General features: G+C 64.3%; 1 protein-coding gene across 20 annotated transcripts; it reads right to left on the bottom strand.

The window, feature by feature from the left end:
• Positions 1–229: 229 nt before the first annotated feature.
• Positions 230–12,845, bottom strand: EGFL7 (EGF like domain multiple 7). Of its 20 annotated transcripts, XM_073221683.1 has the most exons (11): positions 9,706–9,893; positions 8,966–9,008; positions 8,061–8,164; positions 4,393–4,511; positions 4,030–4,227; positions 2,679–2,794; positions 2,455–2,568; positions 2,162–2,326; positions 1,347–1,411; positions 683–921; positions 230–549 (listed from the first exon to the last, which is right to left on the bottom strand). In XM_073221683.1, the coding sequence occupies exons 4-11, from the start codon at positions 4,470–4,472 to the stop codon at positions 357–359; spliced, it is 1,170 nt and encodes a 389-aa protein (XP_073077784.1). In that variant the 5' UTR covers positions 4,473–4,511; positions 8,061–8,164; positions 8,966–9,008; positions 9,706–9,893; the 3' UTR covers positions 230–356. The 20 variants fall into 20 exon arrangements, with proteins under 20 accessions (XP_073077784.1, XP_073077806.1, XP_073077779.1 ...); XM_073221705.1 differs by lacking the exons at positions 8,966–9,008; positions 9,706–9,893 and adding an exon at positions 12,664–12,845; XM_073221678.1 differs by having other exon boundaries at positions 8,966–9,893.
• Between the last annotated feature and the right edge of the window lie 9,385 nt (positions 12,846–22,230).

The following is a 22,230-nucleotide window of genomic DNA, read 5'->3' as shown; positions in this document are numbered from 1 at the left end:
TCTGGTGGGCACCAGGGCAGGAGCTGAAGATTTGCCCTTCGGCCACTGGGTGGAGGTGGTCAGCTTGTCACCAGGAGAGGGCTGTGTGTGACCAGGATCACCTTCAGAAACCACCTGCTCCCTGCTCAGTGGGGGTCCTCTCCCTCCCACCAGCCAGCATGTTGGGGAGGGGTGGGGGAGGCCCTGTCAGCTTCAGATCGCCCCCCAAATCCATCCACAGACACAGTGCTCCTGAACTCTGATTTTACTCCAGCAAAGATCAGAGGTCCCTCCCCATGCTGACCGGTGAGCCGCTCAGGCGCGGGCTCGGGGCAGGGAGCCCTCGTACCTTCCCCCAGAGCTGGGGGTGACGGCATTCACACCGTGGAGGACCCGCACCCGACTCTGCCCTGTGCAGGGACCCCTTGGGTTAAGGAGAGGGGGCGCCCTCCCCTGCTTGGCTCACAGTCCCCACAGTCAGGGGAGGGCGAGGAGACAGAGTCCATGGGCTGCTGGGAGCCGACGCCAGGGGCCCGGGCCAGGCCAGTCACAGCTCCTTCCCGCAGGAACCTGCAGGTGGGTTGGGCTTGAGGTCAGAGGTCATTGCTCCTCGCCACCTTCCAGCCCAGCCAGATCTGCCCCCTAGGCCTGTGGCGGCCTGGCCTTCCCTCTGGCCTCTGGGGGTGGGGGCCGCAGCACTCACAGGACCCCAGCTGCTCCTCCAGGAAGGAGATCTGCTCGCTCAGAGAGTCGATGCGGTCCAGCTGCTGGAAGGAGTGGGCCAGCAGGCTGCCAGGGTCCGGGAGCCCGTGCTCCAGGGCCCGCGAGGCCAGGCTGTGCAGCGGGGCCAGCACTAACTGCAGCTTCTGGGGCGTGCAGAGGGCCGGGGGGTGGGGAAGGGCCTGTGAGGCGGCCCCACCCGGCTTTAAGGACGGACACCTGCTGCGGACGGAGAGGCTCTGCCAACCCCACCCGGCTCTAGCTGCAGGCCCCGGGATGTCCACCAGAGGGAGCCTCCGCGTCGGGAGAGCCCGGGGAGGGTGGGCTCAGTCGGACCTCACGCAGGCCAGCCTGGCGGACGGCCCCCAAGGCCTGCGCTCCCAGGTCAGAGGAGCTAGGAAGGGTGCCCCAGAGTTTCCGGGGGGGCATCAGGCCAGTGGCCACATGGGGAGGCTAGAGGAACAGTGTGGGGTGGGCTGCACCTGGGGTCAGGCTCTGTAGGGCCCTAGGGAGGGGGCTGAGCGCAGCCCTCTTCTCCTGGGGGTCCTAGTCATCCCTCTGTCCGTCATGGAGACTCCCTCCCCAGGGCACCCCACTGAACCCCACAACTACCCCAGGGGACAAAAGGGCCCCAGCCAAGGCCTCACCTGCTCCAGCAGGTCCACTCTTGACCGCAGCCTCTGCACTTCCTCCTCCACCTGGCCGTCCACTCCTGGGGAGACCCCAGTGCTGAGTCGGGGCCAGGGTCCCCACACCCAGGCTGGTCCCTTACCCCAACAGGTCCCAGTCTGCTGCGGGTGGGGGGCACAGTCCTGGGGACTGGGGATCAAGCTCCCACTGCTGTGGTGAGCCCCCTGCCCGATTCTGGGCCCCGGCTGTCCACCAAGACCGGCCCGGAGGTCTGGGGGTGGCCCTGTGGGCACAGCCCAGCTCCACGGCCCCTGGGCGCCGGGTCCCCACTGTGCTGGCTAAGCCAAGGTCCGTGCCGCGCTCTCGGTGCTGGGCTGCCGACGGCGCATTATTACTCACGGTACGAGTTTGAAGTGTCACAGCGCGTACCAAAAGTAATAATGTCCCGTCGCCAGCGAGGTGCGGTGTCTCCAGGCTGCCCGGCGGCACACAGACAGACCCCCGGGTAGGGACGTTCCTCCACTCTCTGTGCTAATAAGATTAGCCCCCAGCCGCCACCACAGCCCTCCCTGAAGTGCCCTTGAGAAACCACCCCCATCCTTCCTCCGTGCCAGGGCTCCACCCGTCTGCGGTGGGGGGCTGGCCCGCAGCTCCTGGACACAGGCTCAGCCCCACTGTGGTGGGGAGCCTCTCCCCCGATTCTGGGCCCTGGAGGTCCTCCCACCAAGAGGTCATCGCAGAGCTATAGGGTAAGGCCGCCAGCGTGCCCTGCCCCCACCTGCCCATCTCCCCAGGTGCAGGAGCAGGGGCCAGGGGCAAGCGCTGAGGTTACCTGTCCTGGGGCTTGGGGCCACCCCGGGAGTCCCTCTCCTGGGTGAGCAGAGCGTCCCGTCCGCAGCTGGGCTGTACCCCTCTGGACACTGGCACCAGTAACTGCCCACGGTGTTGACACAGCGCTGGGGACAGCTGCCTCCCCCAGCGCTGCATTCATCCACATCTGTGGGATTGGGGAAGGGGCATCAGGCAGGCAGTAGTGCCACACTGGCACTCAAGAGCTCCTTTAAGGGCCCTCCAAGCAGTGCCCAGAGGGCCCTTCCCCTCAAGGACAGCAGGACCCAGCCTCACCTGTCTGGCAGGTGCTGCCCCGCCACCCGGCAGGGCAATGGCAGCGGCCGGGCTGGACGCAGCTCCCTCCGTTCTGGCAGGGTGGCTGGCATATCGCTGTGGGGATGGGAAGGCCTGTCACCAGCCCAGGAGGGTCCCCGTCGGGTGGCAGCCATGCAGCAGGGAGGCCCCCCCCGCCAGGCTGCCACGTCAGCCACCGGCAGCGCCGGGCCGGGCGCCCTCACCTGCCCCGCAGGCCCCCGGGAGCCCGGTGCTCCTCTTCCAGCCGGGGCAGCAGGCGTAGCGAGGCCTGGCGGGGGCCGCCCCGGGGCTGCGGCGGTAGGCAGTCCTGTAGATGGTCCTGCGGGTGTGGGGGCACTTCAGATAGGGCTGCGCCTCTCTGGGTGGCCCGGTAGGTCTCCTGGGCCCATATCAAGTGTTCTACAGACATGCTGAGTAACACACCCCCTGCCCTCCCCATCCAACCGCCTCCCAGGCTGGCTTGGTCCCCGCGCCCTCCAGAAGCCAGGTAAGCCATGACCCCACTCAGTATGTCCCCAGAGACCCTGCTCCATACTGCGGTGTTGAGTGGGGACCCCGAGGCTTGTCAGGAAACCCCAGCTGTGTGTGGCAGAGGTGACCCCTGTACCCAGACATGCCAGCCCAGCAGGCTTCCTACTCTAGGGGAGGCGGATCTAGACCCTGAGGGAAGGCGCTTGCCAGGCCCACAGCAGGTCCAGCTGGCCCCTGGAGTTCTTTACCTGCCTTCCCTCCCCACCCGAGGGTGCTCTCCCAGCCCAGTGCTCAGACTGCTGGTTCAGGAGCCACTGGGAACTTCTGAAATCCTGACTTCTAGGCCCTCTTCCCCACGCAGGCAGGGTGGGGCGCCCTCATCAGGGCTTTACCACCCCCCGCTTTGGCCAGCAATCACTTTGCAAAATTTCAGCACGTTTCTGGCTGGGGAAAGAAGGCTGAGCTGTAGGGACACAGGCATGAGGCCCTGCCCCACACAGGGCATGCGTCTCAGGGCCCCAGCTTGGGCCCCACACACACTGTCCCCAGCCCTCTACCTTCTCAGCCGGGGGTAAGGGATGTCCCACCAGGGAAGCCTTTTACCTTGTAAAGGCACTTTACTGTAGCTGAGAAAAGGAGACACCCCTCCCACTGGCAGTTAAGCCGCTCTGATGTCCAGAGCATTTCGGGGGTATTGTTGCCATCTATGACTGTTGGGAGCTGTCACGGGGAGAGGGGTGCCCACTGTAGTCCCAAAAGCACGAGCAGGACGACTGAGGTGTCAGGGAGGTAGGCATCACCCCGAGTGGATAAGAGCTTATAACCTGCAATGCCAGGCAGGGACTAAGTGCCCCAAAAATGGAAGGGAGTAGGCATGATGGGCAACTCCCCCTGAAAGTGAGGGTGGGGAGCAGATGCCCTGGGTGCCCTTGCAGGGAGCCAGACGAGGACAGCCACCCACTCAGCGTGGCCTCCGCAGGTTCTTTGACCACTCTGGGCCTCGGTTTCCCATTCAGGATGACCTGCCCTCCAGGGCCCCAGGCCTGGAGTAGCAGATGGGGGCCCTGTGTGGGCGGGGCTCACCGGTAAGTACTGCAGGCTCGGTGCCCATCGCAGGTGGTGAGGAAGGGCTGGTACACGCGCTGTGCGAAGGACTCAGACAAGGGGCCCCTGGGGACCCTGATGGCACACACCCTGCGGCTGCAGAGGCAGGGGCAGGGGTCAGCCAGGGGCTCCCAGAGCCGGCATCCTTCCAGCCCTAGAACCCAAGGGAGCGGGAACCTGGGGAAAGGGTTTCCCAGGGTCACCTTGGAAAGGGCACTCAGCAAACGCCTCAAGGAAGAGCTGCAGCACCCCCAAGCATTAGGGCTGCTCTGGGGAGGCGCCGAGGGCCCCCGGCCACTCACCCGCACTGTCCCGGCACCTAGAGGCCCAACCCTGGCTCACCCAGGCCGGTAGATGTGCTCTGTGCCCCCTGCTGCCAGCACCAGGCACCACAGCAGAAGCAGCTTCCGGGGACCCCACATGGCCCGTGTCTCCTGGCGGGACGGCCTTCTCAAGGTGGCCTGCAGGCAAAGCATGACGCCCCCTTGAGTCTGTGCCCCCAGGAGGCTGTGCCCCTGGCTCCACGGTGCCCACGCAGCCACTCTTCGAGGACCTTCCATCACAGCCTCCTGCCAGGGGGACAGCTCCAACAGTCGGGTGCCAACTCCTCCCCTCCCCAACCTGCTTCACCTTGCGAGGCCAGCCCCTCACCAGCTACAGGCAGCCTGCCCAGGGACCACAGAAGGGCCACAACATCCAGGCCAGGAAGTGGGGCAAGGGGCATCTGGACTCCACTGGCTTTGGAGTCCAGTCTGGATGAGCCCTGACGGCATCCCCGGCTCCTGGAAAGTTCACTTGGGAAGGTGGGGGTCCAGTTTGTACCCTGATCTCAGTCCACAAACGGGGTGTTAGTGAGCAGAGCAGGGACCCAGCCCAGCTGGCTCAGCCATTCTGGCCTTCAGTGTCCCCTCTCCCAAATGGGAAGCCAGCCACGGGGGCAGCAGGGGAGCCCATCCAGGGTTCAGGCACTTGGCATCCAGGAGCCCTGACGGCCATCCTCAGAGCGGGGACCTACATTTAGAAGGGGGTCACTCCTCCACTGGGGACTGAACCTGTTGGGTCCAGGGCTCCCAGAACAGCAGCCTCACTGGGCACCCACCTGGCGGGGGCAACCAGAGCAGTCCCCCACATGCCAGTGGAGCCAAGCGCCATTCCTGCCCTGGCTGTGGACTGGGACTAGGGAGGCTGAGAGAGGATTCCTGCGAATGTGAGAAACCCTAGCCCAGAATTAATGGTCCGCAACATGCCCTGAGAACTCGAGGGGGGTTCAGTCTTGGTGGGGGGGCTGCTGTCCAAATGTGCATCCTGCTCCATGCTCTGGGTATCCCACCCAAGGCCCCCAAGGGGCCGGGTTCCCCTGAGGTGGGCCGGCCTGGCCCTGCAGGGCCCCCAGCAGGCACAGGAGGAGGCTGAACTTGTGAGTGCTGGGAGCGAAGCGAGGGTAAGGTCATCCCCTTCTCTGGGGCTCAGTTTCTGCAAGGACACTATTAGGGTCTTGGAAGCCCCTCCTCTAGCTCTGATGGTCAGTCCCATAAACAATGACCACTACGAACAATTCTGGAGCCCTCAATGGTGAAGGGGACAGTGATGCCATGCCTAGTCCACACGGTCACTTGACCACTACATCTCATGGCCCTGGGCAGGGTAGGGAGGCAGCTGGAGGAGGCCTGTGATGGGAGGGCAGGGGGTGTTGGGACTTAGTCTGGGGGCAGTGGGGTGCTTTTCAGCAGTTTCTGGGCAGAAGCACATCCTGCCAGTCAGAGCTGGCTTGAGAAGATGCACTCCGGGGGTGGGCCCTGGGTGGAGCACGGAGTTAGGGGGCAGGCCTGACGATCCAGGCAAGAATTGAAAAGGTGGGGACAGGGGCATTGAGAAGGGGCCCTGCGGAGGCAGAAGTGGGTCGGCGGGCTCAGGAGGCTGGCCGGGTAGGCCAGGGCTGCCTGGACCCTGGGCTCACAGCACTGGGCACCTGGGGGACGTTCATCTCATGCAGATGTAAGCCACCCCCGCACCTTCCCCACTTACTGAAGGCTGGAGAGACACTGGTGCCTTAAAAAAAGGAGACTCAATTTTTGAAAGTCATGCTTTTCCCCTAGGCCGGAGGAAGCCGATGGCGCTGCCCAGCCTGTGCTGGGCTGGCAAAATCTCATTTCCCTTTAGGGTTACAGCCCTGCTGGAGCAGGGAGCCAGGGCGGGAGTTGGCTGCCATGACCCCAGGTTGGTCAGCTATAATGTCCGGTGCCCTCCGAATGTCAGCATGAACCATGCCCACCACCTTCCCTGCACCTGCCCGGGCTGCAGCCCCGCAGCCCCTACCCGGGTCCGCAGAGGGGGGGCTCGGCTCCACTGTGGGGCGATGGCCCTGGGCCCCCCTGCCACCAGGAGGGGTGCCCTGGACGTTAGGACCCCGGTGCTTGGGGCAGGCTGGGTGAGACGACAAGTCTGACTCACGGGGATGCGCCCTCTCGGCAGCCCACCCCACGCCTCCCCTTCCCTCGGCACGGCCGGCTCCGCGGGGGGTGGGAGGGAGGGAGGGGTGACACGGGGTCCGGGGCTTCCGAGGCCCTGAGTCAGGCCCAGGAGGACCCGCAGGGCCCGCCAGGCGGCAGAGGGGCCGCGGTGCCCCCACCCCGACCCCCGCGCGGCCCGGCCCGGTCACCCGGCACCGGCAGGGGGCGCCCTTTCCCAGGGCCGCTGGGCCCATTCTCCGGACCCAGCCGCCGGACCAGGGCCCGGGCTGGGGGTCGGGCGCCCGCGCGGCGGCGTCTGCGCCTCTGGCCCGCTCACCTCTCGGCTCCACGCGGTCGCTCCGCGCTCGGCGAGGCCCCGACCCCCGCCCCCAGCCCGAGCGGCGAGCAGTCCCCGCCTCGGCGGCCCCCGCGCCCCCGCCCGGCGCCCCGCTCCTCCGCACTCACCGCCCGCTCCGGGCGCGCACGCGCCGCCGCCGCCGCCGCCGCGCCGAGGGGCCCCGGCCCCGCCCGGCCGCCCGCGCGGCCCCGCCCCGGCCGCCCGGCCCCGCCCCCGCCAGGGTGGGCTCCGAGCCCCCCGCGCGTCCACAGCGGCCGCGCCCCGCCCGCCCGTCCCCATTGCGCAGATGGGGAAACTGAGGCACGGGGCGGCCGGCGCCTCCCGGCCGGGCAGTGAATCGGCTGGAAATACGGGGCTCCTGACGCACGATCCGCCTCTCGGCGGCGCCGCCCCTCCCGAGCCGCTCCGAGTCCTCGCGGCAGGCGCGCGCCGGCGGGGGACGCAGGACTGGGACGGCCGGCCAGGAGCCGCAGGCCGCTTGGGGAGCCACCCCCCAGGCTGCGTACCATCCCCCGGGGACGCCCATCACAGCCGGGTGGCCGGCTCACGAGGCGCCAGGGGCTGGCTAAGGCCGACGCCTGCCTGGCAGCCCCACGTGGGGTGAACATCATAAGCCCCTAGGCGGTCCTCCCAGGAGACACATCCAGAGCTGTGGCAGAGCCCAGCTGGGCCTTCGCTGCGATGCCAGGCCTCCCTCCCGACCAGTGTGCCAGGTTAGGGCGCCTGCAAGGCCCCTTTGTCCAGGACAGGACCACTCTGAGTGCCCCTCAGGCCCTCAGGGAGTGCCCCCAACCCCACAGTTAGCGCTGCCAACTCCTGGTCCTGTCACCTCTCCCCTCTGGGGCTTCATTTCTGCATTTCCGAGGTGAGCCCAAGTAGCCCCACCTGACACAATGGTCAGGAGCTGAGATGCCACCAGGAGGCAGCAGCCAGCACGGGGCCCAGGTGCAGGCGCGTCCTGCCCAGGAGCCCTGTCACTGGTGTGGTCACAGCAGTCACCCTGTGTGGGACGCTGGGCCTGCCTACCTGGGCAGTTTCTGCCCTGGAACCTGAGGCCAGGCCTGGCCACCTAAGTGTGCGTGCGTGTGTGTGTGTGTGTGTGTGTGTGTGTGTGTGTATGTGCATGTGTGTGTGTGTGTGCGCGCGCGCACATGTAAAACATTCCCAGACACAGAGCATCTGGGGCTTTCTAAGGGACTTACCTAGAGACGGGGGGCTGTGTCATCCCCTGGACACTGGGAGCTGCTGCTTTTCCAGGTGGTGGGGGCCACCCATGCCTCCTTTGTGCCACCTGCCCTTTGTGGGTCTGCAAGTCAGAGACACGGTGTGGGTTAGCACACAGCCTCGGTCACCCTGACTTCCAGGGAGGTGAAGGGGGCCAGGGCCAGGCTTGATACTGCTGTGGGACCTCAGCTTGCCCGTGGCCTAGAGACCCTCAACCCCATGATGGCCTCAGCCAGATGGGCCTTTCTGATCTGAGGCTCGCATCCTCAGCCTGCGGATACACAGGAGTTTCCCATCTGCCAAACGGGGCTATTACCTCGTGCCCCGGGCCCCGGACACTGAGGCTGGAAAAGCTGCTGCGTGTAAAGCCCAAAGTCCCTCTGCAGAGCCTGGGGGGTGGGCCTGCGGTTCATGGGAGAAGGGGGGGACCTTGCAGAGCCAGTAGCTGTGGGGGCATCCGGCCAGGCCTATTTGGGGTGCCCTGGAGCTGCAGGAAGGGAGGGGACCCAGGTGCCTAGACAGAAGCCCCCAGAACGAAACCTCCCCTTCCTGCCACTCTTCAGTCTCTGCCTTGGCCCAGGGGCCTCAGAAGCCCTAGGCAGATGCCCTCAGGCAGGTGGACAGCTGCTGCCTGTCACTGTGGGGGGGCTCCTGCCACTGGGGACCTCAGTGGCCCCTACACCCAAGCAGGCAGCCCTCACTCAGCCCCAGGAAGTGAAGAGTTAAGAGCTGAGCCTGGGGGACTTGGAGGGAGAGCTTCTCTGCCTGTCCCCTGCCCCCATCCTGTCCCTGAAGCTGTGGTCACTTGACCCTGTGACCAGCCTGTGGCCTCCTGACTGAGCAGAAAGAGGCGGCTCGGGTTGCTGGGTCAGCTGGTCCTCACCTGCTGCTTCCATATCTGGAAAATGGGCCTTCCGCTCGGACTGCTGGTGTGGCGGGAAGACAATGGGGATTCAGGCCCTTTGAGCAGGGACTTGGGCCACTCTGGGAGGTGGGCAGAGAGCGTGCTCCCCAGGGTCTGAGGTGGGCTGATGAGCCCTCACTGCACCACACCAAGCCAGTCCAGCCAGGTGGGGGGCTCCTCCTGTCCTGGCATTCATGCTCCCCCGGCATTCATGCTCACCCCGACTCAGAGTTGGCTTTGGGCTCCTCCCCCTGGGGCCGGTCACTCCGGTGGTGGCCCTCCATCACCCCCCTTCAGAGTGCCCCTCCGCCTGGTGGATGCCCTTGGGACAGCTGGGTCTCAGGAGGGGTGAGCTGGTCCCAGGGGCCTCTCCAGGGAAGAGAGCGGGGCCAGAGCGTCGCTTGCTGCGGGGAGGATGTGGCAGAGTCCGGCTCCTTCCAGGGATCCCAGTGGCTGCTGGGCCACCCAGGGCAGGCCAGACTCAGTCCAGACTGGGCCACCCATCAGCAGGCACCCCCAGCCGAGGGACCTTCGTGTCCCACACAGTGGGGATGGCACCAGCAGGAAGGGACATGAGATGGCGGCAGGAGAGCAGCGTGCAGAGCCGGCCCAGGTGCATGCCCAGCCAACAGGTGCTGCGGTCAGTGGGTCAGTGGGGGCCAGGGCATGCTCACCCTTTCTGCCAGCTCCCTGCCCCTCCCAGGCCACCCCTGCCATACCTGATGCTGCCCAGGCCTGGGTTTGGCCATGGCCAGCACTGCTGCCTCCCCGGCCAGGAGTGGACCCTGCCCTGGGCTGGCCACCCCAGGCACCTCCCGAGGCCACCCGCCTGGCCTGTCTGCTGGAGCCTCCATCTCGACCATTCGTGACAGCCTCTCGGGGCAGGGAGCCTCCTCCCGGGGCGAGGAAGGGCGGCTTTTTATGCTCCATCCCGAGTAAATCGGGACTGGGATGGGCCCTTCCCGACCGGACTTCCTGTGTGTGTTCTCCACTGATAACGGGGATCTGTCAGCGAACAAACAGGAGGCCCAGGGCAGTGGGGGGCCTTCCAGGGAGGGGCCTGGCTGAGCTGCCGGCAGTGGTGGGGAGCTGCCCCCTGGGACCTGAGAGTCTAACCCTGAAGCAGCCAGAGACCCGGCTCAGGCCCAGCCGGTGACCCTGGGTCCTGGCTGGTTCCAGTGGGGTGGTGGACATGGCTGGGCCCAAGGCCTCCCCAGTGCCGTGGGGCCACCAGGCCGTGTTAGTGATCCACAGAAGGGACTGTTCATTCTGTGCCCCTGGGCCCTCCCCCAGGGCTCTGCCACAGCCTGAGAGCCTGCAGGGGCCTGGCCCAGTCGGCCCCCAGAAGAGACCTGGGAATGGGCAAGGTAGGCTGGGTGGCCGACAACAGCCCGTTCCGTGGGTCCCTGGGGCCCAGTGTAGCTGGGGGGGCCCCGGGAGGGTAGCCTCCCGCTCAGTTGCAGGCATCCTCTAGGAGGCAGACATGCAGGAATGCTGGTGGCCTTTAGGTGGCCGAAACAGGTCCTCCCTCGGGTTGGCCAGCACCCCAGCCCCAGCCCCAGGGCCCCTCAGGCTCCTCGGGAGGCCCCCAAGCATCAGTCCCTGTGATGGTGGGTAGGTGCCCAGGGCAGCTGGGCAGCTGCTGAGGACACACCCAGACCACACATGTGCCAAGGGCCCTGCGGGAGCGAGGCCATGCTGCACCAGCCCCACGGTCCTCGGGATGCGAGCCCCGCTCCGGGTCATCCCCAGCTGCCCACAGCCTGGGACACCCTCATGTCTCTAGCCCTGAGCACCCACAGCCCTTCCCTCCTTCTGGCCCCACCTGCTTGGGTGTCCTGGCCCGGAGAGAAGCCAGGCAGCTTGGGAAATTCCCCACCCGAATGCTGTGCACAGGAGAGCGGCCTCGCCCACCGGCTGGTCGGTCTTGGTGTTCACAGGATCCAGCTCTCTCCCCACCCCAGGGCCAGGGCAGGTTCTGCCTGAGCACAGCCCAGGGGCTTCGCTTCTCTGGGTCTCAGTGCCCCGTTTATTCCATGGGGACAAGAGAGGTGCCAGCCACCAACGTTGTGACAGTCGAAGCTCCTGCCCTCAAGCATGATTAGTGGGGCCTGCGGGGCCCTCCTTCTGGAAGAGCCCCTGCCCCATGGCTAGAGCTGGCAGGCGGAGCCCCCCAACTCCCCATCCTTCCCCACCAGCCCACAGTGGCCCTGCGCTCAGCCTGCTCACAGTCCCTGCGGGGCCCCACGGCCCAGAAAGGCGGGGTGCCCTGGTGAGTGTGCTCACTACAGTGTGGGGGCCAAGCTGGGCTTTGCCCCCATCACCCAGACCCCAGGCCCAGGGCCCGGCTCCACGCCCCCGGGTGGAAGAACCAGCAGACTTCAGGGCTGGCTGTGTGCGGACAGAGGGGCTCTAAGGCCCAGCAGTGGGAAGAGACTCGCTCCCCCCGGGTGCGGTGGGGCAGACAGGCGGGAGGACCAGGACGGGAGCAGCCCCTTCCTCCCTTCCTGTCTGTTCTCAGTGAGCCCCAGTTCCTCCTCATGCCTCCTCATTGGGCTGCACCCCAGTCGTCAGACTGTCACCCCTGCCAGGGGCTGGGATGAGGTTGGGAGCGGCTGATTAGTGGGCTATGTGAATGGGTTAACAGGCCGCCCCACCCCCACCCCGCCCCAGCACGGGCATGTTAGGGAATGCTCTGGAAAGATTCCCAGAGGTGGGTCACAGGCTGAGAGAGGAGACAGCTGAGCCCCGGGTCCTCCAGTGCCAGTCTTCTCAGTGTCAGCTCCTGGGTGCCAGCCAGGGTGGACCCTGGCCCATCTGATGCCTGCTAGATGTGCGGGTCTCCCACTGCCCCATGATCCCTTCCTAACAAGCTCTGCCCTGCCCCAGCCCCTCACTGGGTGGAGATCTGAACCAATCCAAAGAAAGGAGCCTTGGTAGAGGGCCCCAAGGGACCGGCCTTGCCCTGACCCATATCCGAGTCCTTACTGACTCCTCTCTGCTCCCATCCCCAGAGCCTGCGGCAGGTGCGGGAGGTAGGGGGTCCCGCCCTAACCCAGGGCATGTCACGGACAGGGAGGCTGCCCAGGAGTGGGGTGAAGGACAAAGGTGGGTGCTCACACCCTTTTGGATTCCAGGAGGTCCCACGGGCCTTGAGAGGGTTGAGGCACACTTACTGCCCCATGGGTCTGCCCCAGGGGAGTGCTGAGGCAGGTGGAGCTCACCCTATGCCCCAGGCTGGAGGGGCTCAACACAGGCAGAGTCCAGAGATCCCCCACGGCTACTCTCTGCCCGGCAGCCTCTCCTGCTCCCTCCGATTGCTCCTGTTCAGAGTCCTGGAACATACCACCTGCCTGCAGAGACTCAGTTTTGGAAGGAGCCAGCTGTGCCTCTGAGCTAGGCCTGCATCCCCTGAGGACAGGGCATGCCCTGGCTGTCCGGGCTGTCCACACTGGGTGTCCACTCAGAGCCCTGGGACAGGTGCCTGGCCAGCTTTGGGCATGGGGTCCAAGGTTCTGGTTGGGGTCAAGAAGCTGGTCCCAGCTTTGCTTCCTACTTCAGAAGGCTGTGCCCACGCTGGCCTCAGGTTCCCCATCTGCCCCGTGGTCAGTAGGGCTGCCTCCTGGCCTGCCTGTGAACATTCTGAAGTTGATTGGAAAGGGATCTCGCTGCCTTACCTTCCCAGGTCAGGCTGGTCAGGTGGTGGGGTGTGGCAGAGGTCAGCCACGGCCTCTGGGGTCCTCCTGGGACCCCTCACCGCTGCGTTTTTGGCCTCTGCAGCCCCAGGAGAGGGTAGACCAAGCCCCAGCAGAGGCCAGTGTGGGCATCTCAGGCGGCGCGACGCAGAGGGCACCAGGCGTGGCGTGTGAGCAGGGCTGCAGGCAGGAAAGAACGGAGCACAGAGCAGGGGAGAGATGGGTTTCCTGTTTACCCCTGGAGCAGCCAGCTGGACTCAGGATAGGATGGCTCTGTCCACTACAGCTTCACACTAGATGTGCTGAACCTCCATGGGATGCCCTGGCCCAGTGACCAGGGAAATGGTGCCCCTGGGCTAGGTGAGCAGTCCACACCTGCGTTGGGCCATATCCCCAAGGCAGCAAGAGGTCTGGCAGGGAGAAGGGGATGTGTCCAGTTAGTGTGGGGCTTTAGCTGTCAGCCACTGCCCACCGCCCCCACCGCCCAGTGACTTCTGCCTCACATGTTTGTTAGAAGGGCCCTGTGTTGGACGCCACACACACTGCTCATGAAATGCCCATGATTGACTTTTCCATTCTCAGATGGCCCAGCCAAGGCTCGTGGGGGAAGGAGTCCACCAGGATTGGCCGGTGGGAAATGGGAGCCCTGGGTGTGGAGGCCAGGGCCTGGGCACCGGAGACCCTTGGGGTCCCTTGGCTCCTTCTCCTCACTGGCCCCTGGCCCTGCTTCCCGGACTACCATGCAGCCATGACCACCTTTCTGCTGTGCATCCACTGAAGCTCAGCAGAGGCCCAGGACACCGACATCCCCCATCCTTGACTCCCGGCAGGTCCCCATAGGCTCTGCCTCCAGAGCACGTCCCTTCTGCCACTGCCCCTTCCTGGTCCAGGCTGCTGTGTTTCCTGCCGGATGACCTCCTCCTTGGCTTGCTGGGCCCCCCTGCCCGGCCCCCCACCTGTTCTCAGGGAGCTTTGTGAAGGGCGACATCAGACCATGTGATCTTGCCCCCGCAGCCTGACACCCCCACCCGCGGCATGAGCTCCACAGTGGTGGTCAGGGTCTTGTCGGTCTCGCTCACTCCTGAACAGAGCTGGCCCCTAGCAGGTGTGCAAAGGGTGGCCCCCAGCCCAACAAAAATACATACAGCAGCGAGAGCTTTGTAGAGAGCTGTGCATGGTCACCCGGTGAGCGTGCCTGTGGAATGGCGCTCCGGCAGGGAGGCAGGGCCCGCTGCCTCTCCCCAGGAGCCGCGGCCCCGACTCTCCCAGAAAAGAACGGCTCTGCCTGCCGGCCTCTCCCACCCCACTGTAGGGCCGTCCTGGAGGAATAACTGGTCCCGGGAGTGGCACGAGAAGGGAGACGACCCCCCACCAGCAGCACAGGGCTGCCGGCTGCCCTGACTCTCTCTCAAATGCGATGGCCTGGTATTTAAGGCATTCTGATCACTTTTCAGTAGCTTTGCTGTTTTACTATTTCTTTAGTGTAGGCAGATGAAGAAAATCTTGTTTGTTTTTAAACAATAGATTTCCTCCTTGGGGAAAGACTCATTTTATCAGGGCCCCCAAGGTCCTGAGCCCCATGGCCCAGTTTCGTCTCAGCGTCTCGCCTGACGACGATCTAGGCTCCTGCGGGCCGTGGATGTCACCCCCGCCCCCTGGGAGCGCCCGCCTGACACGCTGGACTGGGCCCCTCTCACAGTCGGGCTGCAATTTGCCCAGCATGGCGGATGGGGCAGTCGTTCACCTGGAGGGAAAAAACACTTTATCTCCCAGTGGGACAGGGAAGTTCCCGCGAAGGGGAGCAGGTTAATGGAGGTGGGCAGTGGTCCAGCCATCCTGTCCCTTCCCCTCCTGCCCGCTGAGTGAGAGCTGGGAGCTGGCTGCCTGAGGCCTGTGGGAGAAGGGGCTGACACCAGACAGGCAGCAGTGGCCCCGCGGGCGCTGTGTGCACGTGTGGCTCCCTGCCGGTCCCCACCAGCCCTCAAGGCTGACACCTCCATGTGACCCATGTATGGAGCAGGACTGACTTCTCAGGGTCACAGACTGTCACTGGAGAGCCTGACCTCGGACCCAGAGCCGCAGCACTGCCTCCTGTCTGGGGGGCAGTGGGCAGGGGCACAGATGAGCTGGTTCCCCATCCCCAGGCAGCACCTGTTGTGACTGCCCATCCATCATCCCAGGGGTCAATGGAGGCCAGATGGCTGCTAGCAGGGCAGGAGAGTCCCCTGCCTGGGGTCAGCATGTCACCACTGGGAGTCCATTTCTCTTGCAGGGTCAGCTCCAGTGAGTTTGGGGACATGAGCCACCCTGTGTCAGATCGGGGTGCGGAGGGCCGGGAAGCCCTGGGGAGGACCCAGAGGTGTTTAGACTCCACCATGGTGGGCAGCTTGTGCCAGGGCCTGTCCCAGGGTTGGGGGTAGGAGGTGTCCACAGCTTCGTCTGGATTCTCAAAGGGGCCCACGACCTCCCCAGGCACAGAGCCCCATGTAGGGCCTCCAGCCTTCCCAGTCTATGCTCACCTGGTATTATCATTATATTTTAATAGCTTTAAAAATGTAAAGAGAAAAAGGTGGGGGTGGGGGGGAGGCAGCATCTGCTGCACGGCCAGAAATCTCTGCTTCCTCTCAGCCAGGAAACAGGAAGCGAGTGTGCGGGGCGATGGGGAGCCAGGCCGCCAGAACAATGGAAACCCCCTCCGGAGGGGAAGGGGAACTGCGTCAAGGGGCCAGGGTGGGGGCGCAGCTGACCTCTGCCCGCTGTGCTCGGCAGGCATGAATCGCTTCTTCCCCGATGAAGAGCTCAAGTGGCCAGTTGTTGAGGGCGTGGCGTGAGGGCCACCTGGCTCCAGGGGTGTCAGGGCTCCCGGGGTCTCGGGGGCCATCTAGCTGCGTCCTCCTTTCCCCTTGGGGTGAACTGAGGCCCAGAGAGAAGAGTGTGGCCTGGGGGCCATGGGCGTGGGAACAGAGCATGGTGGGAGAGGCCCACCTGTGCAGTGGACAGAGGACCCCCCCCCCCCGGCACTGGAAACCAGGCCAAAGGCCACCAAAGGCACAAATAAGCTAAAGCAGGAGGGGTGCCAGCCCAGCTCTGCCACGCTAGCTGATGACCCGGCAGGGCTCCGGGGCGATGGGGATGGCTGGGGGGAGAGGGCCAGTGAGGACCAGGGCCAGCCCATGATTTCTTTTTTATTTAATGTAGCAGCTTTGCGGAGATGTGATTCACACACCACACGACCAGCCCATTTAAGGGGTGCGACGATCCAGAGCTGAGCGGCCATGCTCACCTCCAATCTCAGAACATTTTGATCATCTTAAAGGAAACCCACGCCCTTCAGCTGCCCTCCCAAAGGCCCTCCCTCCTGGCCCCTGGCAACCACCAGCCTGCGCTGTCTCTGGATTTGCCCGGTGTGGACTTTCGCCTCAGTGGGTCCCGTTCTCTGTGGTCTTTCGGGTCTGACTTTCTTCCCTGAGCATCACGGTTTTGAGGGTCATGCACGCAGCGTGTGTCAGTGTGGCCCCTTTTCAGGGCCAAGAACTGTGCCAGCTGTGTGGTGGGCCACGGCTCACATCCCTGCGCTGATGGGCATTCGAGCTGTCTCTGACTTTTAGCTGCTGTGAACACTTGCTTTCAAGATGTGGCTGTTCACGCCTCTAAGGTGCACACCTGGGCGTAGGGTATGGGGTCCTTTGTGGGGCCCCATTCTACCTGCCAAGCTGAGGGCTTCTGATCACGCTGCCCCTGCCTGACCCCAGGAAAGCTGGGAGGGCTGCTCCCGACTCTGCTAGGACCCTGAATGGAACAGGAAAGGTGTGCCCAGGAGCTGGAGGACGTCCCGCAGCCTGTGGGCCGTCCCTTATATGCAGACTTTGAGCTGGGGTCAAATCTAGACCCCGCAGTAGCCTGTCCCTCCCTTGAATGTGCTGGACTGGGCCCTGGAGCCCCTGTGAGGTGCCCACTTCCCACTCTGTCCCTGCTCCTGGGCCGGTGAGACCAGGGCCAGGACAGTGGCACCTCCACCCCGTTTGGGGAGAGCAGCAGCGCTGGGGTCTGAGCTGGGCTGTGTTCTGCTCAGCATTCCCCAACTGCACCGGAGTGTGGCCATGTGAGACGGCCCTGCACCCTTCCCCGGGGAGGACGGGGATGCAGGCAGGCCCCTCCCCGGGCCAGCAGGAATTGTGTGCGGCTTCTGGGCAGGCGCCCAGGCTGAAGGATCAATGCTGATGACACAGAACCATCCTGGCCCAGATACCTCTCAGCCAGGATGCCCCCAAGCCGACACCAGCACAGTCAGGTCTGGGGATCACAGCATCCTGAGCCCACCTCTGCTCCGGACGATGGCCGGAAGCACCTCATGCAGGCTGTAGTCCGGGCAGAGCACGTGCAGCCCTGGGAGAAGTGGGACGGCTCTCTGAGCACCAGCCCCATTGGGTGGGTGGCCCTGCTGGCCTGCTGTCTCTGGGCTGACCATGGACCTGCCCACGAGGACTGGGCCGGCAGAGTGGTCCAGAAGCAGGCTAGGCAGCCGTCACAGCCAGGGCCCACCCCGCTGTGTTCAGAGTGGGGCATGAGTCCTCCCCCCACAAGAGACACCCCTGGGTTCAGGGAGCCAAGCACTGGGGCCCAGGAGCATAATCAGTGAAAATCAGGTTTTACTGTCTCTGGCTCAGGAGGCACAGGGCGTCCCAGCCCCCAGTGCCTTCAGTTCACCCCACCCCCCATTTTCTAGGGAGGACGGAAGGACATGGGCCAGGGAGGGTGGGCTGGTGACGAGGTTTCCACCTGGGAGCCAGAGAGGCAGAGAAGCCGGTGGCCCATGGCTAGGGAAGGACAGGAAGGTCCCACTTATTTACACTGCTTTCTCTATTCCAAAATTAGATTTTTTCACGCATTGGCCAGGCTGTGAAGTAACATATGCTCATTTTGAAAGAGCCAGTTGGGTTTCATGCATAAAAGAACAAAGAGATGCCACCGCACCTCCAGTGACACAGCCTGGTGTTTTCAGGGAGCTACTCTGTGCCCACAATACCCCACCATTTAACGGGGTGCAAGCAGGGAGGATGGCAGAGCGGCTCCCAGCAAGGTGGCCATGGCAGAAGGAAACAGTTTCATCCTTGAAGTCAACTTTGCTGAGGTCCAAGTTGTGGTCAATCCTACAATAAGACACATGTGTTTTTAAAACAGATCTTATTTGTAGAGCAGCTGGAGGTCCGCAGCAGCCCTGAGAGGAAGGTACAGGGGTGCTCCCGGCCCCCAGCCCACGCACAGCCTCCGATGTGGGCGCCCCCACCAGATGAAGCGGGCGGCTTCATGGTTTGGCCAACGTGCTCTGTGGTGTGAGCCCCGCACCAGGATCAACCGCTGGGCACATCCACCCCCCCCCCCCCACTGCCCTGCGGTCACTCTGCCTCCGTCTCGCCCTCTGCCACCTGGGAGATTTGCCTTCCTGCCAGCACACAGTGGTGCCCTGCACTCAGCCCCTGCCCTGGAGGGTTCCATGCTGTGTGTGGGTCTGGGAGGTGTTCCTGCCCACAGTGGAGTGAGATTCCACAGTCCAGGTGGACCACAGGTATGAAAATGCCCTTCGAGAGAAGTGGCCCACAGCTTCCCAAAACGTAAACAGAATCGTCACGTGGTCCAGCCCCACCACTGCTGGGTGTGCGAGCAGGGATTCAGGTGTATGGGCACTCACAGCCCACTATTATTATTCACAATAACCAGAAGGTGGAAACAGCTTAGGTACCCATCTGATAACGAATGAATAGACAGCACATGGCCCACCCACACAAGGGAGCACCACCCAGCCTGAAAGAGGAGCAAAGTATGGACACGTGACTGTGGATGGACCTCAGGAACGTCATGCTGAGGAAGGAGGCCACCACCCCAAATGCCACATGTGTGACCCCATTTGTATGAAGCATCCAGAGCAGGCGAAGCCACGGAGACAGAAACTAAACAAGTTAGAGGGGCCAGGGGCCGAGGGGAGGAGGGGAGGGGGTGCCTGTATGGATGCAGAGTTGGCGTTTGGGAAGACGAGACCATTTGGGAGCAGATCGCGGGGGCAGTCACACAGCAATGTGAATGCCCCAGTGCTGCTGAATGTGCGCTGGAAATGGTGAAAATGGCCTATCTCACAACGTGTGTTGCAGTTTACAAGAACTAATAACAGAATATACCAAAGCCCGCTGGGTTTTACACTTTCAGTGGGTGAACTGCAGGTATGTGACTCATATCTTGATGGCGCTGTTCCACATGCAATGTCCTAGGTGTGCGTCCGGAGCATCTGGCCTGAAGTCCCGCCCAGCAGGTCCTGCCGAGGACGGGGGCCTGTGGGGCTTGGCTCCCTCAAGGTGGAGGCATATTTGAGGGGGCCCCAGCCCAGGAGGGTGAGTGCCCCAGGCCAGGCCCTCTCTCCCACACACTGGGGGTTCCAGAGACAGACACTGGGGCATGGTGCGGCCCCCAGCCCTCTGGGCTCCATCTGCCCAGAGCTCTCTGGGGCCCACGGCCCACCCTCAGGACTGGGGCACCCTGTCCTCAGCCAAGGGCAGGTCCTGGAGTTCAGGGGTGGGGGAGATCCCTTTTGGGGCTGGTGGGGACCCCTGTCTGCCTGGCTCACCAGACCGGCTGTGTGGCCCAGACTCGTGGACACTGCGGGCACTGTGAGGACGGTGTTAGGGGTCCCCCTGCCAAACGTTGGGCTCATGGTGGACGTTCTAGGACGGATGGCTGGTAGAGCAGCCTGGGAGGCAGGTCCCCAGGGGCCAGCACTCGTGTTTGACCGGCCCAGGCTTCCCTGGGGCCTCAAGCAGGGACTCGGGTGGTGTTGGCCCCTGAGGAAGCCCAAGAGAGAGGACTGAGCCACAGGAGTTCTGTGCCGGGGAGAGGGGACTGCCTCCCGCTTCCTCAGCAGGGCCCAGCAGGAAGGAAGCCTGAAGCTGGGCAGCTTGGTGCAGATTCCCGGCTCCAGGCTGGAGCCCCTGCCACCTGGGGCCTCAAACTCCCCCAGGCCCCAAGACCTCAGACTGCAAGGGCAGGGGGAGGCGGGGGGGGGGGAGGAGGGCCACCGGGGCTCAGTCCCCCCGCCCTGGCAGGAAAGGCTGACCAGAGCCAGGGACAAAAGGCGGACGTGCAACAGGCCACATGCGCCCTTATCGGGGCCTGCACTCGCCGGGCCGCAGGGCCCTGGCGGAAACATCCTCTCCGCCCGCCTTCCTGCCTGTGGCCTGGCCACCTCGCAAGGCCCTGTGCAGGGGCGAGGGGAGGCTGGCGGGGGTGACAGCCGCTCCCCAAGGGACTGGGTGGGGGCGGTGGGGCGTTCTGGACTGAGAGCCGCAGAGAGGGGCAGAGTCCCCCTCTGCCTGCCCTGCTGCTGTGTGGTCCAGGGAAGGCCCAGCACTCCCAGGGTGGCCGGGTCCTGGCCCTCGCTGCTGGGATGCACAGGAGCAGGTGTGGACAGAGGGCAGGGTAGAGTTGCCTAGGAAGCACAATTGTCACACCCGCACACTGCACGTCCACTTCACACATTCACTTTACATGTAAGTGCGCCTTGATGAACAACTTCAAGAAAGTGGACACGGGCAGTGGGTGTGGGGGCTCCGCAGGCTAACCTACATGGACCCACAGTCGGTTGTGGGGCTAGGGGCACAGGGACCTCATCCTGTGGATCCTTCCCACCACTCTGGGGCAGGCACTGTGGCCTCTGTTGTCCAGAAGAGAAAACCTCGAGGAGCCCAGCCTGGGTGGCTGGTCATCCTGCCAGCCCGCTGCCCGGCGTCTGCTGTCAGGCCCTGCTGCCCTCCACTGGAGGGGGCTGTGCCGCGTCAGGATGAGGCCACAGCAGTGGGGGCTGCAGGGAGCTGTCCACACTCCCGGCCTCCCCAGAGCAGGCCTGCAGGACGCTGGGCAGGGGGGCCTAGAGCAGCCGGCCCAGCAGCCCTTCACACTCGCCTTCTGGGACCCTCCGCCAACCCCAACCCAGTGGCATGAAACTTGACTGAGGACTGCCCTGCCACTGGAGGGGGCTGGTGAGCCCTGGACCCCAGGCCACATTAGCCATCAGAGGCCTGGCTTGGGGATGCTTCTCAGATATTTGTTCCACCCCAGGTAAAAGTCACAAGACTCCCTGCCTGCCACTGCAGAGGTCACAGGAGCAGGTGGGGATGTTGGGGTACACAGCCAGTCCTCTGGGGCTTGTCAGGACTGGGGGTACAACTGTCTCCCCAGCATATTAAATCCAAAGTTGGGAGTGAATGTCCACCAGCACCAAACCCGAGTCGGGGAGTGACGCTGCTCCCCCGGCATCTGGGCAGCCACCCCGCAGGCATCTGTGGCCATGCAGGCTGTCCTGAGGACACCAGCTATAGGAAGGCACCTAGAGGCCTCTGCAGGGCCCTCCATGTCTGCACAGAGCAGGAAGAGCTGTGGAAGAGGCCTCCTGGGCTTGTGACCCTACAACCTGAGGCTCCTCTTTTGGGTGGGTGGGGCCGGTGGATGGGGAGGCGCTGGCATCCCAGGGAGCATGGGAGTCCAGCCATGGGGCTCAGGTGTGGCTCTGCCCTGGAATGTGACTCTGTGTTGACTGAGATCGGTGACAGCCACGCCCCTTCCGTGGGCAGTGCTTGGCCCAGCATCTGGCAAGAGAGTCCTCGTTGGTCCTGGCTGGTGCTCGTGACCCACATGTCGGAGGGGTGAGGCCCAGCCCGGCTCCTGCCGCCTGTTGTGGCCGACCAGGTCTGTCATCATTGTTGGCCCCAGCTGGGCACATTTTCCCTGTTGAATGGGGTCAGGCTTGTAGCTTGAGCAGGGCTGGCTGGGCCCTGTGGGCAGCCCTACAGCTGAGCTAGAGGTGGGACATGCTCTGGGGCCACAGATGGGCAGCACCAGCATCCTGTGTCACCGAGGCCCTGCTGTGCTGACTGTGGCCTCCTGCCTTCCTCACTGACTCACCTATCTAAGCTGCTCTGGAAGCACCTGGGGTGTTCTGGGGGGCCCTATGGCCAGTCCCCACCATCTGCTGACCTGTGTGCCTGGCTCCAGTGCCTTGCTCTCCCAAGACCCGCCCAGACCCCTGGAAAAGGGCAAGGGTCTTCTGTGACACTCGGCTCCCACCTTCATGCCGGGGGGTTACTGGGGACAGGATCTTGGCGTGCAGTCATCTCCACGCCCCACACCCCAGACATGGGACATAGCGCTCAGGGACAGGTTGCCCACACCTGTCTCTTCCAGGCACAGAGGAAGGAGATGGGGCAGGGTGGGTCCTGGGCAGAGCCTCTGAGCACTGCTGAGCTGGGCACCTGCGGCCGAGGGTGCTTGGCCTGTAGAGTCCACCAGCGCTGGGCGTCCCATAGCCATCCTGCCGGGAGATGAGCCGGTGGGGGCAGACCCCGTGCACTTTGCCCACTGCCCACTGGGTGGCGATGTTTCACAGTGTGGGCTGGGGCCAGACCTCCCAAAGGGTCTGGGGCAGACAGCGACCCCCCTAGCTCTCTGGTGGAACTGGGGTCCCCGAGGGCAGCACACTTACAACTGGGCACACTCCCCTGACAACCT

Source organism: Manis javanica, chromosome 2 (genome assembly GCF_040802235.1).
Source record: "Manis javanica isolate MJ-LG chromosome 2, MJ_LKY, whole genome shotgun sequence".
NCBI classification, from domain to species: domain Eukaryota; kingdom Metazoa; phylum Chordata; class Mammalia; order Pholidota; family Manidae; genus Manis; species Manis javanica.
Note: the sequence above shows the minus strand (reverse complement) of the source record. Positions and strands in the feature narration are given on the sequence as shown.

Excerpts from the sequence above, each read along its gene's own strand:
- EGFL7 (XM_073221674.1), bottom strand. The coding sequence starts at position 4,526 with ATGCTTTGCCTGCAGGCCACCTTGAGAAGGCCGTCCCGCCAGGAGACA. Across the intron at positions 4,228-4,392 it reads GAGCACATCTACCGGCCTGG|GTTCCCGCTCCCTTGGGTTC; the intron begins GTGAGCCAGGGT and ends CCCTTTCCCCAG. Across the intron at positions 922-1,346 it reads GAGTGGACCTGCTGGAGCAG|CAGGTGTCCGTCCTTAAAGC; the intron begins GTGAGGCCTTGG and ends CTCCGTCCGCAG.